The sequence below is a fragment of the Phoxinus phoxinus genome (genome assembly GCF_949152265.1).
Source record: "Phoxinus phoxinus genome assembly, chromosome: 18".
NCBI lineage: Eukaryota > Metazoa > Chordata > Actinopteri > Cypriniformes > Leuciscidae > Phoxinus > Phoxinus phoxinus.
In genome coordinates this window covers 13082282-13100282 of record NC_136893.1, presented here as the reverse complement: position 1 = coordinate 13100282, position 18001 = coordinate 13082282, and the positions used below count along the sequence as shown (strand labels likewise).

Below are 18001 nucleotides of genomic sequence, written 5' to 3'. Positions count from 1 at the left end.
ATTCATTCAGGGACCCTTTCTTCAGGTTCCATCGTTATGCCAGTAGGTGGCGATAAAGGAGTAGTTTGTTTGTGTTTTATGAGTGGGTCATTGAATCATTCACTGAGCTGAGTCTTTTTATATGAAAATTTGATGTGAATGAGATTTCAAGACCCCTTACAATATGATATATATAAGCTTGTTCATTTTATAACAAGAGAGCATTGTGTTTATTTACAATAATAACAACACACAAATATGAGGGATTTGGATTTTTATTTTTCAGGAACTTTTACATGTATGTACTCTGATAAACCTTTTCTTTTTGCAGTTTGCAACTGAAACATACATTGTCATTGGCTTCATATTTAATATATTTGATAAAAATATATAAGTCACTGTCTCTACTGTAAAGACCACAAACAGGAAAAAGTATATATAGAACTGCATTCTGTTGAACCCAGCAACAGTGATTTTGCACTCTTTGTGAACACTGTGAAGCTATGTACACATCCAAAATCATTCAAAATAACACATTTTCTTCAAAAATAGATCTTTACTATGATGATAATACGTTAAAATTCGGTGTAATGATGAATTAATAATACATGCATTAATAATACATATAGGTCAACAAAATAAATAATGCTCAACAAAGCATATCAGAGTCAAGTCATTGACTTTAAAATGGCAGTGAAAATTTCCCATTGGAAAATTCCTGACATATGAAAATATGATAGTGAATTTAAATAGAAACACTGATTATTTATTTTTTACAAAATCAGAAATATTCATTTGATTCGTAAGTTCACTCCTCAAATCCAGCCAGCCGTTCAAAAAACGTGTTAAATATTCACCTCCATATAGTTTCTCAGAATGATTTGTTGAAATGTCCTCATGCTGTGATATCACATTATGAAATTTTTGAGTCAGACACAAAGAGGGAATAGATGAATAAATACACAGTTTAACCCCGAAGTGATGCTGCTTGTGCTCATATCTGAGTATTTCATGCACTTTCACTGCTTAATGACGTCATATAGGTTTCACAAATGTTGACACCAATGCATTTAATATGTTATATTTTGTTTTCTATGGCACCATGTGTAAAACTAAATGGATGTTGTTAACGTTTTACCAGTGTTGTACATATGTTATGTATATCCTTTCTGCTACAGGATAAACACATGGCACATTGTAAAAGCTGAGGGGAGGACACACTGCAACACTACAAAAAGGTTAATAAGTTAACATTAGTTAATGTATTAACTAACATGAACTAACAATGAGCAATATATTTGTTACAGTATTTATTAATCTTTGTTAATGTTAGTTAATAAAAATACAGCAGCTGTTTATTGTTTGTTCGTGTTAGTTTACAGTGCATTGTCTAATGTTAACAAATACAACCTTTGATTTTAATAATGTATTAGTAAATTATGAAATGAATATTAACTTAGATTAATAAATGCTGTAGAAGTATTGTTTGTTCTTTGTTCATGTTAACTAAGGTAGTTAACAGATTTTAACTAATGAACCTTATTGTAAAGTGTTACCGGAAACACAACAGCGTGCACTGAAGATCCACATCATGCTTGAGAGGACAGGATCACTCAGACCAGAGGGACAAAAGACACTCAGAGCCATAAGAGCTTCAGGTTAAACAGCAATTTCAATGCCGTTCAGGAGTACCAAACAACTGGAGAAAGAAAGAGAAGATGTAAACAATGTCCAGGTATATGCTGAGGGTGGCAAAGATGTATTCCTCGGGACTTATGGTGTATCGTTTGCTTCCCATCAGCATCTGTGTGTCAAATGCCAGGAACTAAAAGACAAAAGGATGAAAATGATTAACGACAATAATTAGCTACAAACAATAGAGATAATGCTGTATGCGGTCTGGTTTATTTTGCAAATAAATAAATGCATTAACATTTCATATTGATCTGAGTTGAAATAATTGTATAATTATGTACCATGCAAAACAGTATTGCTCCCAAGACAGCATACACAACTTGCAACCATGGAACCTGAAGGAGAGAGAAGCCTTTGTCAAAGTACATTCTCATTTCTGTGAATATTAAAGTCTATCAATCAATCATCGGTACTTACATATCCAAAGGGCAGGATGAATGCCAGGACAATTCCACAAATAAACACTACTGTACAGAAGACTACCAGTACACCTTTGTATGAAGTAATATCAATCTGTAAAATGACAAACATTTGTATGAACTAAATAAATATATTCCAGATTACATTTGAAAATTATTGTGGTTAAGAAAAATGGAAATATTTGTTGCTTCAAAAATACTAACCTTGGTTTGGAAGCTAAAGATGGTAATAGCAAGACAGACCAAGATAGTAATACCCAGACAGATGATGACAGATTTAGTATTGTAGTAGCTAGAGAGATAGAGCCAAAGGGGAGGATTTCAATAAGATTCATTAGGCCACAAAAAAAGACATGATATACATATAACTTGAGACTGTACCTGGACAGCATTCCTGTCATGTAAGAAAGAGACAGAGTCTAGAGTAGGAGAGAAGAGATTACATGTTTAAATGGAGGAAGACTTTCTTTTAAATGTGACAACAGGCTTGTTCTTGAGCAATACTAGTACTTCTAGTCCAGCACAAGCGCTAACTAGTAGATATGTGATAGTTTGATGTATCTGAGATGACCAAAGACTTGTTATTACGGTTGTTCTGGTTGTTAATACTCACAAAGATCATGAGCAGAATCAGATTCCATGGGAACTGCCTCCTGTAAATGAAAATAAATAAATAAGGGTAGATGTACATGAGAATGTGAATTAATTATTAAATATTAAATTATATTTTTCATTATTGATATCCATCTATCTATAGACTACAAATACACCCACCTAGGTCCACGGCAGCATGACAGGGTCAGATATGTGACAAAAAACACTGCACTATTGAGAAAAAAAAAGACAATTAAGCCATTATACATCACAACACATAAAGCACACAATTAAATACTAACTTACACTAGCACTGAATTACTGTCATTAAGGCTGTCTAAATTACATCAGAATTTTGAGATTTATATTTTAAAACATCAACTTTAAAGTAATGGTGTTTGACTTACTATGATGCCCAGTACCAGCCAGGGTTGCTCTGAATGTAATCTTTCACGGGTTTACTACAAGATAGACAAGACATATTTGTGAATCAAGCTTAAAAAAAGAAAAATGCATTATGAAAGTTTTAGCACACACACTCACCAGAAAACAAAAAGAGCCACAAAGGAAAATGTGACAGAAAGCTGGAGCATCAGGATGGTGTACACCTACAGGAAATATTGTTACATTGATTCACTTCATATTGTCCACAGCAGATCAGAATCACTAAACAGAAGACAATGTTACCTTGCGGATAAATATTCTCCTGATCTTTCGGTCATCCCAGCTGAATTCTGTGAGCATCTCACCATCTTCGGGATAAGCTCCACTATAACAAGGACTGCCACCTTTCAACAACAAAATTATACATTAAACATATTGTTTCTCACAGGTATTCTTGAAAACATCCACAGTGACTGTCATGGGTGTTGAAGTGGTAACCATGCAATTGGTGTCCCCAAAGTATAGTAGTGCATAGGAAGAAAAGCAATATTACCAGTAGTTGCCTCATGGTAACTTGGAGGAGCTGAGGCCACCGGCTGAGCATCAGCGCCATTCTCTGACTTGTTTGATACTGAAAGCTGTAAACATATTAAACTTTATTTGGTTTACTGTATGCACTAAACGGCAATATATTGGTTTTCCATTAAAAATGATATATAGATAAGTAGGTATTGTTACAGAACTTGGTATTCATCCATGTATAACATTATTCATCTGTCAGGACAATATTTTAATCATATGGCAACACTGCACATTGGTAAATCATTGTACATAATGCCATTCAATAGTATGCGCTATAGTAACTGAATCAGTCATTGATAAGTAATGGCTGAATACATTTCTCAGTCTCTCCATTCTCACTGTAATAGGAGAGTTTACTACTGGTAAATGACATCACAAGCCACTTTAAAAAAAGACACTTTCCTCCTTAACGGCAACTGAGGAAAAACCTCGTTCACAGAAAATAAAAAGATAGTTGAAACTATAGAAATTCAATCATAATCAGATATATCTGTTCAATCAGGAAAAGAACACATGAAAATAAATGTCATTATTTTCTAATACTACCTTTGTATCTTGCTCATGCGCAGTTGTAAAACACTGTGATAGATGATAAAACAGCAGGTTTTAAGAAATTAAAAAGCGTTCCTGAAGCAAAAATATAAAAATGTAGCACTATAGAATTTATAGGCATAAATCAGTTAAGTATAAGGCACAAATCCAAAACATGACCAAGCTTCTTTCAGCGTCACTGGAGCATAATTTAAACTAAGTCAAAACCAGAACAGGGCAGAAAAACTAGCACATGAAAGACATTTCAGTCATCCAGACTACTGCGAATTCGCAGACCAAAATAAATAAATAAATACATAAATAGAATTCCTTGCTTTTGGCAAATGGTCAGCAATTACACACAAATATAATGAAACAATCTTTAAAAATGGTAAAGAATAAAATGCTTACCTTTCCCTGGGTCATAGTCACAGCTTTGAATCTAATTTGGCTTACTTAAAAAAGTCTGGGTGTCTCTTTAGAGCTTTAGTCTGTATTCTCTGCACCTGTCTGGGATGCTGCACGCAGATAGTGACGATGCTGTACTGAATAAACCGCATTTCTATGAGCACAACCCCCCTCCCTCACTCTAAAAGGCACATTCTAGCACTATCCAGGTTTTAAAGCACCATTGACTGAGACTTGGACTGTACCAATCAGGCTGGCAGAAAAGGGGGCATCATTTCCCCCATGACGTGCATTAAACTGTGTGTGCATCAATCCCGCAACATTTGTCCAGAGAAATCCAGAATTTTTCCACACCACCCAAAACAGAGAGAAGTGAAAGAGGAATGTAGGACGATGAACAATATATTTCACTGAGTTTACAGAGTCTTACATGGAGACAACTATAAGAAATAAAATACACGTCAAAATCAAAACGTTTACTAGAAGTCCTCAATTCAAAGATATTTATTCATTCAAACCATGATTCAAACACCACAATTAAATAAAAAATACACATCAGTGATGTGTTGTTACACTAACAAGATCTCCATGTCATCACATCAGTTGAAATGGGTACAGTTCAATGACATGTGCGCTTGCTTTCTTTGAAATACTGATGAAGCCTACAAAAAACATTATTACAATGATAATCACTAACACTCATGCAATGACTAATGGATGTGCCCTCCATAACCAGCATGTTCCATCATTTGTATGCTAGAATTAATTGATCTAATTTTCATTGTTCCTCAAACCTGCTAAAGATCATTATAGCCAGAGAAATAGTGCATTCAAGTCTTCCTGGAAAGTTCGTAGGCCTATTTACGAGTTGGGAAGTTGTGTTGACGACGTGGTGCGTTCAAGTAACTTTCGTTGGAGCAAGATGGCAGTGTACCTTCTTTTAATGAACTACAGGCCTTTTTAAACTCTTCTTATAAAATAAAATAAAAGAATGTGCATCAGGTGTGTTTTGTTTTTCAATGTTTTTAATCCATTTATGAAGCCTGTAACTCGTTATAATATAGGCTAGGCCTATATTATTGTCATATGCGATTATAACCTATTTTAGGCAGAGTGAGCTTATTTTGTTGTAAATAAATAAGCTTGCCAATGTCACAAAAAAACAATTGTGGTGTTCCACAACGTTTCTCACTGACACGCCCCCAACTGGTAAAGCTCGTAGCAAATCCCGAGCTTCCCACTAGGTTACGGTCATGTGCGTAAATACGATCTTTCCGAAATTACTTATTTAAAAGTATCACTCAAACAACAATCCAGCCACAGATAGTGTTATTATATTCCAGGTCTGTCATCCTGTAATAAAATCAGACTTTTGACATTCATCAGTGATATGAGGAATTACGACAACGACAATTACGACAACAAATGGCACATGAACGAACAGTTTTGGCCTTCAGGCAGAACACATAAAATGGTCCTATGAAAACACAATGCAATAAATGCATTCTGCTGCAATTCTCTGACTTCCAAAAACTAAACAAAAAATGTATAAACACAAAAATGTTAAAAATATTAGTTTCAAGGGACAGTCTAAATATTTACTGTTAAAAAAGGCAGCTCAGCTGAAGATTGCAGGTTGATTACAGGAGGTAACGTTAGCAGCAGACTAATGTATAAGCTAAATTTACTGTCAGGGGTTCTATTCCATCTCTGTATAAAGCCACACAACGTTTGAAGGCAACAATAAGGTTCAGATGTGACTTCTCAGATTACAGATTGTCATTTTAGGAACACCAGCTGCCTTCTGCTCCACATTGGATGGCTAACCCCTCATAGATCATAACAAACAGTGCAGATATGTAAAGCTTGTGTACTGCACGTACCATTTATTTTTCACACTAAGCATGTTGTTTCTGCTGTGGAGGGAGACCTGGAGAAAAGAGAAATGGGTACCAAACAACATAGGTCACGTACCACCCTAATAACCCACACAAGGTCCCTAGAATCTTGTCGATAATATCATGGAAATACACAGAAGTGCATCCGAACATCCATATCCAGATGGCTACAATCGCATTAAGTGCTATATAAAGACAATCAAGAGGAGCGTTTCTGCTAACATCAGTTATGTGTAACATGGGCACCATTTCCTCCACAATCACAAGAGAAGAGTAAGTCAAGATGAAGGAGTGTCCAGATATGTCAAATCCATCCCAGATGAATCCAGCCTTCCTGCATGCCGCCTTTGTGGTAATGTCACCATGGATGACTTGCATGTTGTCTAACTCATAACATGAACCTGTAACGTCTTCAATGTAGAAAAAAAACTCAGTGCAGGTGTACCAAATGAGAGTTGCTACCAGTAGTGATGTTAGCCGCCTCAAAACAAATCTGTGGCTTTTGTTGTAAGAGTTGGAGTAAAGGATGAATGGCAGAAGCAAAACAATGGTCCAACCCCAAGAAACTTTCACAAAATATCTGAAAGTAAAAAAGTAAATAAGATTAAATGACTTTGAGCCAAACATCAATGTCATATTAAGTTGTCAATGACATGCGTTGCTTTTATTATTGTATATATTGCTTTACATGGCATATTAATATTATTTTCTAGAAACGAACACATTTCTAGTAAAATTATTTACAGTATTTCAATGAGTTATTGCTGGGTAAGGAAGCAAGCGTTACCGTAGACTTGTACTCACAGATTTAAAACATTCCTACTGCTACTGAAGTAGCTCTCCGGCACGAGGTCCATCTTTTTCAAAACTGATCCTGTAAACGAGATACAAAAGAACAAGTGCGGTAAATAAGCACGGGTACATGGCTGTCTCCAGAAACAAGCCAAACTGTTCACTAAGCTGCCTACTGCAGCCATGTTGTTCTATGTGCTGTGTGTTTGAATGCGGAAACAGAAACCACATTCTACGAATCCTACTATGGTTACGGGTTGCTAATTAATATTCATGAGCAAGCGTTCGCCATTGGATAACTACAAAGCAACGTCGCCAAAACTGAATTAATATTCAAGAGTCAGACGTCCGCCATTGGAAGGTTATCCAACAACATGTCGGCGCTATTTGATTAATTTATTAATATACATTATTGAAAGGGTCGTTAGAAATCTTTGCTGTAATTTCGCATTCTGGAATCGGGTGAGTTGGACCTCAGTAGGCCGTAATTACAAATATATATATATACATTTAAAAAAAATCACGAACTCAAGCTACTCACAGAATTAATATCTTTCCTCATCGTATGAGATAACACCAGAACAGACGCTCAAAAGTTTAGACTAATAGCTATTTTAAAGCATGACAAAATATAGGCCTATTACATCATTCTGAAATATTTATCACCTAGTTGTTTCACCTTTTGAATATAATGTAGGCCTATAACGTTATGCAGTTTTTTTTTCAACATGGGCTTTTACTGTCCAATAGGTGGCACTATAATAAAGTCACGAAAAACCTAAAACCTCAAGACTCATCTCATCCCATCTGCTTAATTTTAATCAAACATTGTAGAGTTGGTACGCATTTGTTGAAGACCACTGTTTTCACCTGAATGAGACCCAAACCTGAAGGTGTACAGTGCTATATAAATGCCTCATTCATCCATTCATTTAGCCTAACCAATACTGTTCAATGTGCACTTATTAATTAGCTAAAATAATAATAATTAGAACTATATTTTTGGTATGATTTATAAATTTAGGCAACGTGGAAAGTTCCACAGGCTTGTCCTTTTTATTGGCAAGACTGTATTTATTCAGGGGCAGGGTTTCCAAGCATGTGTGCCATTTGGCTATGTTGTCTCTCCATTCTGCCTCCCTCCACACATTGTGCCAGACAGAACAGTCTGACAGGATGTTAAATACTGGTGTTTTAAAAGTAATTGCCATGGATTAAAAAAATTATTTGTAAATCTCTATAACACAATTGGAAGCCTTACAAGTCCATTTGGACCTTTATTTGAATAACTAAATCCAGTTTGGACACTATGCAGTCATGAATCATCAAAATATGAAGGAGGCCATCTTAGAAACATCTGTTAGCTGAATGGACCTAAAACATTTGACATCCAAATTTTCACATGAGAATCGAAACCAAATTCTCTTTATTTTTATATTAATTTTAGATGTTTATTTTTACAAAAACATAATAAACAAGCCAGCCTGCTGAATAGCTCTGATTTAAACATAAAACTTGTAAATATCATTTTTTATACATTTGAAAGTAATGAAAATATTTTCACGAGATTTCATTTATTTACATCACATACAGTAGCCTACATTTCATAATTTTTTATATGTGTTACCCATGGCCACCGATAAAACCCTTTAGACACCACACTTTTGTAAGTGTCTAGACAAGATGATGTCATATTACAGTAGTGGAAGTGTTTTTGGCCTGATTGTCTGGAGGTGTTTCACCCGAGCTTGACCCACTTCATTCTGTCTCACTGAAGGGGGCCTCAATGAGTTATGGCTTTGTCTCTTCCTCAGAGCATTCCTGACAGTAAATCTGAAATGTTACAGCTTGACATCATGAGTACATCATGAGTGCTTTGTGTGTGTGTGTGTGTGTTTGTCCATGCAATGAAAATCAGTGAGGTCCATTGTTGTTTTGGACCCCTTTGATTTTCATTGTATGGACAGAAACATTCTTCAGAATATCTTCTTTTGTGTTCCACAAAAAAAATGTAAATTATGACAGAATTTTAATTTTTGTGACTTTTTTTTAGGATAAAAGGGGATTTTTTTCTAAAGAAAATTCTTCAAAATATTTTCTTTTGTGTTCCATAGAAGAACTAAAAGTGAATGATGACAGAATTCTCATTTTTTGGTGAACTATCCATTTGAGGACAAAATAACTTGATTGATAAACTGAATTACAGTTGGTAATATTCAATCAGTTTAATAATTTGCTTATAATTGTTAATTTAGTGATTATATTTTCCTTTTATCAATGTTATTTTGTTCAAAGATTTTACATTGGTAATATTTTTCTGCTTTTTATATGAGAAAATATTTTTCCTCTGATTGTTAATACATTTTTAATTAAATGCAAGCTGGCTAAATCCAGTGGCTACACTGGTAGCAAATGTTGCTAGCAATGCCAGGTCATTGATATGGGAATACTGAAAAAAATAAGGTTTCAATCTACTTTTGGATAAAAGTGTCAGCCAAATTGTATCCATTAATAAAGGAATCACACACACATATTCTCATTACACATTGATTTAGCAGTTACAGCATTGGAACTAACTATTCATATGTAGATACAAACTTATAATGTATCCATTATAAGTTTGTATCTGAATAGTTAGTTCCAATGCTGTATAGTAACTGCTAAATCAATGTGTAATGAGAATGTGTGTGTGATTCCTTTAATTCCAGTAACCGGTGGTCAGGACAGACCCATTGTCCCTGTTCCCTTCAAAACTATCCATCACCAACAGCTACATCACTTTGCAAATTTGTTTTCAGGGCTGCCAAAACAAAGTTTAGACTGCTGAAATGACAAATGGAGCAGCAGCAGGGAATGGGAAGTCCTGGATTTATGCTAAATGACGTGATTCGTAGAGACTGTCCTTTTCATTGCTGTGGAGGAGCTAATGGCACAGCTGTGCACCTTTTAAAGTCACCATTTCTCTCTCTTTCATTCCCACAATGCACAAAGATCCTTCAGCATTAAGCAGATGGGAAGCATGAATGAGGTGCAGTCAAGGTAACATTATGCGAATGAATTAAGCTTAATAACGGCTTGTACATGCACTGAGTGATTCATTTTATATTTCTGCTCAACATTTATCACCTCCTTTGATGTGTGATGACAACACTATTAAGTATGTGAGAGAATTGACAGCGACATGTCTGTGGCTATTTTTAAACGTTACACTCGACAAGGGCTCATTGTAGCTTAGAGTTATGTTTACATCATATAAAGCACATAAAGCTGTCAGACATTTTGACCCGCGGAAGAACGTTTACATATGCGTCTCATCAATGGAATGACTAAATTTGCGCATTTTGTCTACAAAGTCAAAGCCATAAGGTTGCAACATTGTGAATGTTAAGTAGTGACATCATATGTTTGTCTAGAGAACAAGTTACGGCTCTCTTGCCTATATAAGCCAACAGAAAGTCTTCCAAATAGGCCTCAAGTTGAACCTTGACCCTGCTGACCTTGGCAGTTTGAGGATGACTGCTAACTTTAAAAGTTTCCTTTGAGGTCTCTAAGCCTTAACTATACAGGTACATGCTGAATAAAAATGATTTATTTCTTTATCATATTTTGATTTTCACTATATTTTGCTTATAATGCTGTACTAAATTGAATTCAATACTTACGTTAGCTGTTAGCTCCAAAAAAAAACAAACTGGAAGTCTATTTATTTAAAAGTGTTCACATATTTTACTTTTGACTTTATTAGTTAGAAGAATGACAACCACAAGGGATTGTGATGGACTGAAAGTGCCAAAAAGTAGATACATACTGTATTAAACAACACCATATTATTGATATTGCATAGTTTCTACTCAGTATGAGGTGAATATTCTGCATAATTGCCACATAGCATTAATAAGTCAGAATCTGTAACTCGATGTTCTAGATGACCCTGTTCAGTAGTTACGACTGTCAAAGTTGCAGTGTATATTGGCACTGGCCAGAGACTAGAGATATTACACATTGCATGTCCTTCCTGAATAGACGGCTGGAACAATGTGCTGACTTGGCTATGACTTAAAAAGTTGGACTTAAATTCATAGAACAACTCCCTCCCTTTTATAAAATCCTTGCCTATGTGCTTATTCAACTTATTTTATTGAAACATTTTGCCAGGACGGCTGAGTGCAGCTCCAAACAAAGCTCCCAAAAAAATCACACATGTCCGATATAAGCGAGGAACAGAAACGGATGATTTAAAGGAACAAGAGCCAAATGTAGCTAAGCATTGTAAAAACCCAGTTGTCTTTGTATATTACTGTGCGTGCTGTATGCTATTTTGTATATAGCCTATAGTATTTGCAAATCAAAGGATGCTATATACTGGTAAGACAGGATGTGAAATCAGAGGTTTAAGTTGCCCAAAAAGCTGTAAAAACAACATTTGAAAATCACAAAGGTAATGGAAAGAAGAGCTATGACTGTTGAAAAGTCATCAATCTTAAAATCCTGTTGGAGAGCCTGGCTGTTTGGAGATTCCATACTGAGTGTGTGCTGAAAAAGCAAAGACTTCCATTAAATTGTTTCCTGAACTTTGGGAACATCCCTGTGGGGGAAGAAAAAGAGACAAGGGCTTTTCTTTTACGTCAAATGGCCTTAGAGAGTTGGCCCAGTTAAAGTTCGCTGCCACACATGTCAAAGACGTTGTTTGCAAAGGCCAGAGTTGAAGTGGAGATCTTTTCAGCTGCTCTTCTCCAGGCTGTGCTAAAGTCCCGGAATCACTCCTGAAGGCATGTGCTGCTGTGAAGACCACTGAGGACCCCCGCTCTCTTCACACTGCAGGACTACATAAGTATATGCCACAATTTTCTCTTAAATAGCCATTATGTGTTTACTTTTTTAATGATTAGATTTAAAAAATCCAAAAATCAAAGGAGTTTATTGAAAGATCTTTGTTGTTGTTGTATTTCCTTTTCCATCAGTTGAGATGGTCATATATAATACCTTCAAAGACTAGTAAGGGCATTTGGGTGTAGTGTTTGCCAATTTGGTTAAACCCTTTTGCAATGTAACCCTATGATTTGCTTTGTGTCAAACGATGCCACTTTGATAAGAATATGTATTAGGTCTGTCAAATTTATTAATCACTATTAATCGCATCTAACATAAAAGTTTGCGTTTATATGAATATGTGTGTGTACATATATTTTATAAACACAAACTTTTATGTTAGATGCGATAATCATGATTAATCCTTTTGGCAGCACTAGATATGTATTAATTTGACACTGTAAAACCCTATAACAGGTTTAAAACATATAATATATATATATTTTATAACTTATTTTAAAGTTATATATGCTATATTATATAATGTATATAAAATGTTATTTTAAACTTATATAAAATAACAGTTGTCTATATAACTAACAAAGCAAATTGTAGGGTTAAATTAGGCTAAAAGTAACTAGGCAATTTTTGGGTGGACTATAAATGGTACATACTGGGTTATCTGCTAATTATATCACTATGTTGACATGTTTATCTGTTACTATGGTTTAAATGGTCTGGCTATTATCTTACTAACAGAAATTGCAGGATTAAACGATAGGCTACTTGCACTTGAATAGGGACTATAGCGTTCCTGAGCCCTTAGTGTTATTTTGCTGACTAATACAGTGAGAGATTGTTGACATTGTATCTCTTTCCACAAATAAAGCACCTGCAGCCAACCAGACAGAAGGCAGCGCGATGAATTTGGCCTGCGTTCAGCTGTTCTTTGCTGGCGCCTTGTGGACACTGCCGTGCACGACAGCAGCAGTGTCGGTGAACGGCACAACAGAGCTGCTTCATCTCAATGAGCTTTCAATGGAGGATGTACTGAGGAACAGCGGGGACACCAGCGCAGCTCGAGCGCGGCGGAAACGCTTCATCTCCAGCAAAGATATGACGGCATTACTGGACTATCACAACCGCGTGCGCTCACAGGTCTTCCCACCCGCAGCAAATATGGAATATATGGTATATATTTTTATGTAGTTTAAAAAAAATACATTATATTGTTTTAGGATTAACAAACACACAACATAAATATAGATATATATATTATTTTCTGAATGCAACATTTCAAGGCAACCTGGACACTCTTTTTCATGCATGGTGACAGAAAGTCCAAAAAGGACTAAAACTCATGCATAAAGTGTATCACAAAAGAGATCAAATTATTAGGTTACATATTTAAAAATCTTCAAGTCAAGTGAGCTTGTTTCATTCAGTCATTGAGTTAAACTGGAGTCTGAATAATTCAGATCTATGAATCAGATTCAGATCAGCGAATTAATTTAAAAGATTTGACTCAAATGAGTTGTTGCTCACGATTCAGACATCATCAGGGCTAAAGTAAAGATTTGATAAGTTAAATTTCAGTCGGTTCCTCACAGAATTAATGATGTATGGCTCCAGAAGTCTTCTGATAGAATAAAGTCGTGTGGACAATGTTTATGATAATTTTGCTTGACATTCTCGGTTCATATTTATTGCCATTGCTTGGTCCTTTGGGTGACCCATTCTTTTAATTATGTGTTTATCTATCCCCTCTCTTCTTGGAAAGGTGTGGGATGAGAGACTGGCTAAATCTGCAGAGTCCTGGGCCTCGCAGTGCATATGGGACCATGGACCTCCTCATGTTTTGCGGTCCACTGGACAGAATCTGTCCATTGTCTCTGGAAGGTACAGACCCTTACAAAAACATACCAAAAATGGGTACACTAATGGTATCGGAATGAATTAATATCTGAAACCATCAATTCTTGATTATATTGACACTGTATACATTCTGAATATGATTGTTATTATTTATTTAATTTTGCAGATACAGATCGATCGTTGATCTGGTAAGATCCTGGTATGGAGAGAGACACTCTTTCTCCTTCCCCAGTGGATGCAGTGGCTCTGTCTGCACACACTACACCCAGGTGGGTCTCCAAAATGATATAGGCCTATATGTAATTTATTCCTGTGATGGCATTTCAGCATCATCAGTCCAGTCTTCATGATCCTTCAGAAAGAATATATTTTAGTAATTACTTTTTGTTTCAGATGGTGTGGGCCAACAGCAATAAGATCGGATGTGCTGTCAGAAGGTGTTCAAATATATATGTTTTCGGGAGTATGTGGAAACAGGCCACCTTACTGGTTTGCAACTATTCTATCAAGTAAGAATAATTTTCTACTGTATCAATACAGTCATTTTTAAATAATGGTTGCACTTTATGAGAAGATTTTTGCAAGAAAAAGAAATGGGAAAGTAATCGAACTTGCACATGTTCTGCTTCTTCTAGGGGGAACTGGGTAGGAGAGGCTCCATATAAGACTGGAAAACCATGCTCTGCGTGTCCCTCAAGCTATGGAGGATCATGCCTTAAAAACCAGTGTGACTCCAGATCAAAATCCAGAAGAAATACGAGTGGTTTCAGAGGCTAAGCGATAAAAAAAAAAAAAAAAAAGAATTTTATTTTTTATTTTATTAAAAATGTAACCACTAAAATGTAACATTTTTACAATGCAAATTATTCTGTGGTTATTTTATAAAAAATAAGTGCTGTAAAATGTCCAAATAGTCAAATGTGTGATTGTCAAATTATCATCATCCCATAGTTGTCAATGTTTATTACTTTATGAAAAGTTGTTTTTCAAGGCTTTGTTTGCACTGTTTTACTTATAATTTGTTTGTACTAAGCTGCATTGCAGTGACAATTCACATCGGGTGTTAAGCACTTTCTTTCTTTTATTATTATTATTTTGTTCTTTTTTGTACAGGTAATAAATTTCCTTTAGATTAGGAAAAGTTGTGTGCTCTGTGGTTTCTAAGTTACTATCGTTCTGAGATGTCTATTGCACTCAAGTCACACAGAGGACATGACTGCATTGTCAACACATTTGTCCTCATAAAAACAGACCTTTTATTTACATTTTCTCTTATAACACAGACAGACTGCTGCCAACACCTTCCTAGCAGACAAAAACAAAGAATCATTTATTCATTTCAGTAATATATTAGAAGTTACTCATATTATTAAGGCGTATGTCGGAAACTGGTCCAGGATCGTTTTGAGTAGCAGACCGAAACCATCTTTTATCACCTCATTAATGTGCTCAATCCATCTACAAGAGGCAGATCTGCTGTAAACCATGACTAAAAGGCTATTAAAGCCATAAACAAAGCGTCGGGCCTTGGTCTCCAATCCAGTGTATAGGGAATACTTTACCGGTAATTGAGATCATTAATCTGTAATAAAACAAGAATATATCACTGTTTTTGTTTTGTTTTTTTACATCAAAATCAAAAGGGCATCAATCAAGGTGTTGGCTCCTACAACACGTTTGGGATCAGAACATATATTTTTAAAATAAATTAATGCAAGGATGTATTATTTGAATCAATAGTGACAGTAAATGTCACAAAATATTAAAATAAATGCTGTTCTATTGAACTTTCTATTGATCAAAGAATCCTGAAACAGATGTATCGGTTTCCACAAAAAATATTAAGCAGCTCAACCGTATTCAGCGTTGATAATAATAATAAAGAATGTTTCTTGAGCAGCAAATCAGCATATGATTTCTGAAGGATTATGTGACACTGAAGACTGGAGTAATGATGCTTTGACATCACCGAAACAATTATATTTTATATATTAAAACAGAAAACAGCTATTTTTTATTGTAAAAATATTTAACAATAGCCTATATCATTGCATAATAGACTTCTTTCAAAGACATTTTAGAAATCTTACCGTCCCCAAACATTTGAATGGTAGTGCAAGTATAATAATAAGGCAAATGGATAAAGATAATGAAGAAGTTGCTAGGTGTCTCTCTACCAGAGTGACAAATCTGGGGAAAATCGAAAATTCACTTTCCCATGAAGCTGCTTAAAAGTGAAAGCAACACTTGTGTAATGCTATACACTTCTGTCTGAAAGCATCACATTATATTCATGGGAAAAGCTGTTGTAACTATTATATCCATTAAGAAAAAAGGCAGCTCAAGTTCTATATACCTTATAGCTCCGCCCCTTTCCAGCGCTACGGTCGTTCGGGTTTTTATTTCCACAGAATGAAGGTAAGACCTTACTGATTTATGAATGAACCTCTCGTTTTAAAATCTTCCCCAGTCTACTGACATTTGTTATGACATCCGCTTCAAACATTACAATTCCCATGATAACTTTCGTTAACTCTGCCCTAAGTAAATCTACTTCACCAGCTAATTACTTTTAGGCTACACAGCGATGCCTTTAGAAATATAGACTGTTTACACAATACCATTTTCAACTGAAAACTTTATATGCGTTTTGGCCGTTTATTTTCAAGAAAACGGGCTTCAAAGTGCAAGTTGAGAATGATACCTTGAAACAACAAAAATGTGAATTTGTCTTGAATTCTGCCTATTACATGCTTTCTCTTAAAGTGACATCTCCAACTACTGACCTGCATGAATAACACCGCGTCTTTAGTCGTATTTGCGTGTGAACCGTGATAGCTTTTGAAATCTGTTTTTAGTGCAACGTTGTCGTGTAAAATTACCCATACTGAGCTACCGCAAAAACAGAAAGTTCAAACATAATACTGTAAATGTGGCTGCGCGCACCACGCTTGTTCTCTGGCGCATAAGGGCTACAAGGTTGAAATGGGATGGTATTGGTCTAATGAGTTAGCCTGACTACGTCAGACTTCCTACTTCCGCTCATTTTATTTCGCTCCTGTAGTCAGTCTGAGATAGCGGCCTATCTTTCAGTTTTCCACCGGCCTTCGGACGGCCGGGCCAATCAACGAACAGAGGGCGGGCTGAGAGCCGTGACGTAGACGCTAAGCGCCGAGTTTACATTGTAGGTCAGAGAAATCGAAAACCGAAACGAGACACGGGATGCAATTCGCTCTGTTATGGTGAACCAGTGCCGCCGCTCCCACCACGCGCTGTGCTTAGGGCACCAAGAGCTGAAGGGGCACCAAAAAAAATAGCCTCCCGGGAGTCTCCCGCATATTGATAGCGGCTCACTGATGCCCGCGAATTAGTTAAAATCTCCGGAATCTAGAGCGAGCGCGCCCGCGAGACAGAGACTGTGCGCCAAACCGCGTAGCGCGTGCACGGCAGAGAGAACAAGAGACCGCGCGCGTACCTCATGAAGCTTCTCGGGGTAGAGGGCATCATAAAGGCTTATGGCACCAAAATGGCTAGCAGCGGCACTGGCTGTGTTTAAAAGATCTAATCCTAAATTTGAGAGTTGGCTAGAAATATTTTCTTGTTTCACTCTGTCAAAAATAAGTTTAGAGGCCGTGATTGTACCGTGGATGCGTAGATTAACTTCGCATAATCTGCAAAAGTCGTTTACAGCCATGTTCACTTCGGTATTTCGCTCGCATCATCATGTGTTTACAGTGGAAGTTCGATCATAGATTTGAGTTCTATGCATGATGTCTGTGGTTCGATGCGGCTGTACAGGCGCATAACATACGTCCTAACTAAACTTATCTGATTGGCTTACGGGTAACCAATGATTTTAAACTTCTGACAAGCGCCCCCTAGCGAGAGAGAAAACACTTCTCTAGTATGCCATTCCAGACTCTGTCTACGAAGCAAAGTGAAGTAGCAGAGTCTGGTATTATCAGGCTACTAATGAGTCTGTCTAAAGGCAAAAAGTGGTGGAAATGAAAGCTGATATGAGGCATGTTGTCAAAC

At 36.2% G+C, this 18001-nt stretch overlaps 3 protein-coding genes across 4 annotated transcripts; 1 reads left to right on the top strand and 2 right to left on the bottom strand.

Moving 5' to 3' along the window:
- Positions 1-237: 237 nt before the first annotated feature.
- LOC306985548 (protein lifeguard 2-like) lies at positions 238-4775 on the bottom strand. Of its 2 annotated transcripts, XM_079587917.1 has the most exons (13): positions 4596-4728; positions 4200-4232; positions 3625-3709; positions 3375-3475; positions 3231-3295; positions 3095-3148; positions 2868-2918; positions 2707-2746; positions 2475-2512; positions 2298-2385; positions 2092-2187; positions 1956-2009; positions 238-1804 (listed from the first exon to the last, which is right to left on the bottom strand). In XM_079587917.1, the coding sequence occupies exons 1-13, from the start codon at positions 4608-4610 to the stop codon at positions 1652-1654; spliced, it is 873 nt and encodes a 290-aa protein (XP_079444043.1). In that variant the 5' UTR covers positions 4611-4728; the 3' UTR covers positions 238-1651. The 2 variants fall into 2 exon arrangements, with proteins under 2 accessions (XP_079444043.1, XP_079444044.1); XM_079587918.1 differs by lacking the exon at positions 4200-4232 and having other exon boundaries at positions 4596-4775.
- A 210-nt stretch (positions 4776-4985) lies between these two features.
- Positions 4986-7514, bottom strand: fitm2 (fat storage inducing transmembrane protein 2). Its single transcript, XM_079587919.1, has 2 exons — positions 7295-7514; positions 4986-7070 (listed from the first exon to the last, which is right to left on the bottom strand). The coding sequence occupies exons 1-2, from the start codon at positions 7465-7467 to the stop codon at positions 6491-6493; spliced, it is 753 nt and encodes a 250-aa protein (XP_079444045.1). The 5' UTR covers positions 7468-7514; the 3' UTR covers positions 4986-6490.
- Positions 7515-11975: 4461 nt separating this feature from the next.
- On the top strand, positions 11976-15103 carry r3hdml (R3H domain containing-like). The gene is made up of 6 exons (XM_079587916.1): positions 11976-12113; positions 12981-13282; positions 13872-13990; positions 14133-14235; positions 14360-14475; positions 14602-15103. The coding sequence occupies exons 2-6, from the start codon at positions 13013-13015 to the stop codon at positions 14741-14743; spliced, it is 750 nt and encodes a 249-aa protein (XP_079444042.1). The 5' UTR covers positions 11976-12113; positions 12981-13012; the 3' UTR covers positions 14744-15103.
- Positions 15104-18001: the final 2898 nt, after the last annotated feature.

Bases quoted from the DNA above. Each gene is read 5' to 3' on its own strand.
- fitm2 (XM_079587919.1), bottom strand. From the start codon at position 7,467: ATGGCTGCAGTAGGCAGCTTAGTGAACAGTTTGGCTTGTTTCTGGAGA. The intron at 7,071-7,294 runs GTGAGTACAAGT...TTTTACTTTCAG, and splicing joins AGTAGGAATGTTTTAAATCT to ATATTTTGTGAAAGTTTCTT.
- LOC306985548 (XM_079587917.1), bottom strand. The intron at 3,296-3,374 runs GTAACATTGTCT...TATTTCCTGTAG, and splicing joins GGAGAATATTTATCCGCAAG to GTGTACACCATCCTGATGCT. The intron at 3,149-3,230 runs GTGAGTGTGTGT...TCTATCTTGTAG, and splicing joins GTGGCTCTTTTTGTTTTCTG to TAAACCCGTGAAAGATTACA.
- r3hdml (XM_079587916.1), top strand. From the start codon at position 13,013: ATGAATTTGGCCTGCGTTCAGCTGTTCTTTGCTGGCGCCTTGTGGACA. The intron at 13,283-13,871 runs GTATATATTTTT...CTTCTTGGAAAG, and splicing joins CAGCAAATATGGAATATATG to GTGTGGGATGAGAGACTGGC. The intron at 13,991-14,132 runs GTACAGACCCTT...TTAATTTTGCAG, and splicing joins CTGTCCATTGTCTCTGGAAG to ATACAGATCGATCGTTGATC.